Genomic DNA, 5,757 nt, shown 5'->3' with positions numbered 1-5,757 from the left:
TGTGCATCCAGCGGTAACCGCTACAATAATATGAATTCGTTCACCATGAATAGACTTATTTCAGTATTAAGTGTTCTGTACAATGTACGAGAAAATGATATTTGTTTCCAGACGATAAATGTGCTCTGAATAAGTGAACTAAGGCGACCAAGTGATGATCGATTCGTGGTACGTTTGCTTGGTTAGTGTTACCTGGGGCTAATCTGTCTTTAAACCAGGTAACTAAGCACTTAGATAGAAAAATTAACAAGCAGGTAGAAATACTGAATCGCATTAAAATACGGACCGCAGCTTCCAAAGACGAAAGGAGTATGGCCGGCATAGGGTTTTTAATAATACAAATGCCCTGAAGGCGCCTGTTCATGAGCGTAGCACAATGTGATTGTATCACAGCTGCCTTGCAGGCGACTTTAACAATGAAACGTTTTCTAAGGTTTGCCACGTCGGGGGCGCGATTTTCTGCGTCGGTCGTCATCGCATATACATGTAGTTACCGCGTGTCATCTACTCTCTTCTAACCATCCTTGTTATTCTCTCAAGTGACTCGGCGATCTCCGGTCCCTCATGGCGCCTTTTCCTTGCGTACTCCTTTTCTTCCTGCCCTTGTTCGGGTCTCTGCGCGTCTCCAGCTCGTCCGAGCTAACCTTTGAACTCCCAGATAACGCGAAGCAGTGTTTTTACCAGGAGGCTGACAAGGAAGTGAAGAGCACGCTGGAATACCAGGTAGTTCAGCGTCAACACTCACAGCAATCGATGTCACGAAGGCCTAACGTCATATTACCAGGATCGGCTGGGTCAAACACACTGCCATTATTACCCTTCCTCACTGGAGGACTCGAGGGTATTGCATTTTAGATTTTGGGTTTGTTTGTCTCTGTTTGTCTGTCTGTCTGTCCGCACATAGTGTGCTAATGTAGGCCACAAGCGCCACCTGGTGGTACTCAGTATTTAGTATTACACGTCTTTTTTTTTTAAACCAAATACAGTACCTCTATAATTATTATAAAGTACGTACTATGACAATGCGAGCACGTCTATAAAGTACGTACTATGGTGTCGTCAATGCATCAACAATATGTCATCAACAATACAGTATTGTCAACAATACATCATCATCATCAACAATATGGTGTCGTCAATACATCAATAACACACCAGACAAACACACAAGCACAAAAATACCACTCAAAACCACCTGATGAGGGTCTGTGATCTCCGATTGCTCTTTGAAAGTTTCCGATTGCATCGAATTTATAATTCCAATAAGATTATGGCACATGTCTACTTTGAGTTTTTAAACATTTTATTTCAATGAGACTGATGCTACCGAATCACAAGTCGTGTCAAACGCTTGTCAATTTCAGGTGATCACTGGAGGTCACTATGACGTTGACTGCCGCGTCGAGGATCCAGATGGCAAAATACTTTACAAAGAGACCAAGAAGCAGTATGACAGCTTTACGTGGACCACGTCCAAAAAGGGGGTGTTCAAGGTTTGCTTCAGCAACGAATTCTCAACATTTACACATAAGACGGTCTACTTCGACCTTCAGGTTGGAGAGGAGCCTCCACTACTACCAGATATGGCAAACAGGGTCACAGCACTTACTCAGGTATGGTTGGCTTCTGGAGACTGCTGATGGAATGCCATGCAGCACCATTCTCTTGATCCTATTAACCCAAACTCTCTCTCCCTTCCCACCCTATTTCCCATAAAGATTTTAAAAAGTGAAAATGTTCCCAAGCACAAGATCTGCCAGCCACCCTCTGATGGTTAAACTGCCGAAATCTCGGCTCTCTGCTCACCTTCACTCTTTCATTCCTCTTTTCTCCCGCCTCTGGAACAAACTCCCACACTCACTTCAATCACACTCCTCCCTCCAGGTCTTTAAAACAGCTGTTCACCACCATCTCTTATCTTCCCCCATCCAAAACCTTGATCTTTTCTACCCCCACTAATTCACCCCAGATCCACCTTGTTTGAAATTCCAACTTCTTTCCTGGAAGTCCTGGCAGTGTCCATGTGTTTTATACCTCTCCCACCCCCCCCCGCCCCCCCCTTCCCATGCCTCCCCCCAAAGCCCTCTCCCTCCCACAGTTCTCTCGATGTCTCCATGTCTCTCGGTCCCTGCTCTCAAATGTTGTGTTTGTGTCCTTCCCCCTCTCTCCCCATCTTGTCTACCGCTCCCGATGTTATTTGTTTTATGTGTCTGTTTGTCTTTCTGTGTGATTAATGTTCGCTCTTTCACGAGCCTCGATCTTGTATACAAAAAAAAAAAAAAAAAAAAAAACTTTACATTTACAGACAAGCATGCATCACATGGGTTACCTTTCCTTCTATTTGCTTCAAATTTAACTGTTATTCCCATTAACAACCAGGTATCTTGCACACCAACTCGAGGCAAATAATTCTCGTAAATAGGTGATGTGTGCAGAAAATGAAAGTCAACCAATCATAAAGAGGCAGAGGCAGACCATGTATGTGGTAGATGGATGGGGTAATGGCTACAACCAATCTGTCTCTGCCAGAGCCTCGTGAAGCAGGGCAGGATTAGATTGTTTTGAGAAATCTGATCATGAATGTCACCAGAAGTCGGCCACGACTTTCCAGAACTTTATAACTAGGTCGGATTTATGTAGTTAATTTGTTAATACGACCTGCGTATTACAATTCCCTGCCCTAAGTATGGTAATTGTAGCATTGATTGGAGCAGCTAGGTGAATGATCACCATTACAGGAGTTGATGCACATATTTTTAGACTGACGAGTCCCAGTGGACAGTGTCCAAAACGAATGACGGTTGCCCTTTTAAATGGCAGAGCAAACAGATTGGTTTTGAGACTGAAGCGGGGCCTTTACAGTGTCTGCATTGCGTTAAAAAAAAAAATGAGACATTGGACTGCGAATGCTGGAGTGTGACATGATAGTGCAGGGGTAGCGTACTTACCGTCCATTGACCTGTGTAGTCTGGGTTCGATTTCCGACCCAACAAACTGTCCTATTGGTGCTTTGCAAGCAGGCCTTGCATCACAATGTGTCGTCGCTGGTTATTGAGAACATGTTAGTTATCACCGGCACCCTGAAAAAATTTCTACCTCATTCAGTTGAACGTCTGGCCAGGACAGGCAGCTCGTGAAAGTCTGAGGCCTTGTAACTGCTTTGGCTGCACAAATGCTCTGCCATAAGAGTACATGATGATGATGATTATGAAAGTTTGAGAACTTGTTCATTAGTATATTTTTATCCCAATAGTTCGAGATTGCAGCCTTGAGTAATCTTTTTATCTCCCCCCAAGGCAGAACTTTTTAAAAAGTGAGCTTTCACTTCCCTCGCATTTCACACATAAACTGTCCACTTTGCAGATGGAGTCTGCTTGTGTGAGCATCCATGAGGCAATGAAGACGGTCATCGATTACCAGACACACCACCGCCTCCGTGAGGCACAAGGTCGCTCGCGGGCCGAAGACCTTAACATGCGAGTCTTGTTTTGGTCTCTAGGCGAGACGGTTGCATTGCTGTCCATAAGCTTGGGTCAAGTTCTGTTGCTCAAGAGTTTCTTTACTGACAAGCGTCCATCCACCTTAGGTTTTGGCTCTTAGCCACATTAACATGGAATGCTGGTGTCGGTGAAGGGATTAAGTGGGATGGTGTTTAGGGAGGGTAGGGATGGGACAAAGCAGCTGGGATCACCATTAGACATTGCAGTGATATCAGTCTTGCAAATGAATATTTGTCTGGACTCAAATAATATTGACATTTCTGTTACAAGTTTCACAAATATTCCTGGTGATTTTGACAATAGAGAAACCATTTCCTCAAAATCCAATTTAGCGTTTATTATTTTCTTTCTTTTTTTCTTGAATTATTAGCGCAAGGTGTAAAATATTTGGTAACGTTGTGGGTGTCGGCGTGCGGCCGTAATCCTTAGGTTTGTGCAAGTTTGCTTTGAAGGATGTTTCACAGTTTCCAGGGGAAAGTTTGTTGAAAAATAAAACTTTTATTGATGTTCAGGAAATATTTTGTAAATGATAAAAGTTTCTTTCTATTATAATATTAATTATTATCTTCTACAAATTTTTACTTCCCTCATGTGCATTGGAAAGATCGGAGTTTGTTATATTTTTAAACCTTCTGTATTCGGAGGATTCTCGTTAGAGTTGTCGGTGGAAGGATTTTTTTTTTTCCCATCGGTATGTAGTTTCACGTAAGCAGGTTAATTACGTGAAACGGTCTGACTGGTTTGTATAACTGACTCCTGATAATCCAAAATGAGGTGCTAAATTGAGTTATATGTTGGAATGATGGTGTCTAGGAAGCGATATTAAGGTATGCAGGGAGGAGTGGGCAGGCTGCTGGTGAAAGTACGCGATATGTGACACCAGAAGGTCGAGTATTACAACACCATTTTGGAGTACTGTTTATATCTGTTCCTGCAACTTCTCACCACTTCCTCCTCATTTTGTACTTGCACCCTCATGTATATTTTATTCTTACAAAATGGCATTTTTTTTTCTTCATTTGCTTCGTGGTTTGCCATTGTTCAAACTTGGCATGAGCAGTGCATTTGTCGTGCCATTTTTTTGGTAAACTGGACTTGTGGAGCTTTGTTTGCTTCACCACGTCCCCGAGCTCCAGTCAAATTTGATCCCTATTCAAGAAGATAAACGACTACAGATGTGAAAATTGTCGATTTCTATTTGATTCAGAAATGCTATTTTAAACGTCCATTTTTATTTTTGCTCGATTGTTTGCGCGTCATGTGAACATTTCTTTTTTTTCATGTTTATTGTTGAATGTTTTATTTTTGAAAAACAAAAATTCTGCTTTAACTGCCGTTTCCATCTGCAGGTAGTCCCTCTTGATGTTTTATTTCTCAACTGGAATGGCACGAGTGGCTCAAGCAAGTACTCATGAAACAATTGGTTAATCTATTTATCGTTTGTGTAATTGCAAACATGAGAAGAGTGAGAGGAAAAAGGGGGCATGGATATGGAAATGATGGCAAATATGTTGTTGTTAATTATAGGGGTTGGGTGTTATCGAGAATGAAATACATTGAAATTGGTAGGGTTGTAAAGAAGTTGATGGTGCCAAGAGATCAGTCCATTTGACTTGTCCCTTCTCTCCATCCTGTAACTTGTGTGTGGCCAGTAAAAGATAAATGGCTATCTTTGCTTCAAGTGCCTGAGGTTGTGGTTTTAGAATGGCGTAAGAGCCAGTGCTCTTTCCAGAATGGCTTTTGAAGGTTTACCAGTGATTGAACCAAAGTCTGTGGATAGAGGTCTACATGCATCAGAAGTTCGCAGAGAAAAAAAGCTGTTCAACATGTACCTTGTGTGCATGCCGTCCCTTGGCTGCACATTAAACTGTCCATCCTGACTGTCAACCTGAGTATGTGGATATTCAAAATCCCATGTTGTCCTTCGGGAAGAGTAGACGAGCAGTTGCCAGCATCCTGGTCAAATTCCTGCTCTAAACTACAGGGGCACTGCATCAGTGGTATACCCTCCCCTGTAGGCATCACCATACCCATATAAGAACTGATGCAAACCCACAGCCATATATATGCTGCATAAGAACAAACGAATGTACCCATGCTAACCAGATGAGCACATTATTTTGGTTAGAATGGGTATATCTGAAAGTCATGAAATGTGTTTAATCTTAGTGGACTGGTGCTGCTGCTGCCGATCATCTAAGGCCCTATTTATCATTAGCATCTCACAACAGGAGGCACAGTGTCTGGGTCTCCTTGT

General features: G+C 42.5%; 1 protein-coding gene across 1 annotated transcript; it reads left to right on the top strand.

Moving 5' to 3' along the window:
* The first annotated feature begins 412 nt into the window (after positions 1-412).
* On the top strand, positions 413-5,387 carry LOC137434108 (transmembrane emp24 domain-containing protein 7-like). The gene is made up of 3 exons (XM_068126790.2): positions 413-723; positions 1,365-1,613; positions 3,364-5,387. Exons 1-3 carry the CDS (start codon positions 565-567, stop codon positions 3,598-3,600), a joined length of 645 nt encoding a protein of 214 aa, XP_067982891.1. The 5' UTR covers positions 413-564; the 3' UTR covers positions 3,601-5,387.
* The last annotated feature ends 370 nt before the right edge of the window (positions 5,388-5,757 follow it).

This window comes from Myxine glutinosa, chromosome 10 (assembly GCF_964187855.1).
Source record: "Myxine glutinosa chromosome 10, kmMyxGlut1.1, whole genome shotgun sequence".
NCBI classification, from domain to species: domain Eukaryota; kingdom Metazoa; phylum Chordata; class Myxini; order Myxiniformes; family Myxinidae; genus Myxine; species Myxine glutinosa.
The sequence above is the reverse complement of the archived record's forward strand: the minus strand, read 5'-3'. Positions and strand labels throughout refer to the sequence as shown.

What these genes read in the sequence shown, in the direction of transcription:
- LOC137434108 (XM_068126790.2), top strand. Translation starts at nt 565, where the DNA reads ATGGCGCCTTTTCCTTGCGTACTCCTTTTCTTCCTGCCCTTGTTCGGG. An exon ending in AGAGCACGCTGGAATACCAG is followed by an intron (nt 724 to 1,364) that starts GTAGTTCAGCGT and finishes TGTCAATTTCAG; the next exon opens with GTGATCACTGGAGGTCACTA. An exon ending in GGGTCACAGCACTTACTCAG is followed by an intron (nt 1,614 to 3,363) that starts GTATGGTTGGCT and finishes TCCACTTTGCAG; the next exon opens with ATGGAGTCTGCTTGTGTGAG.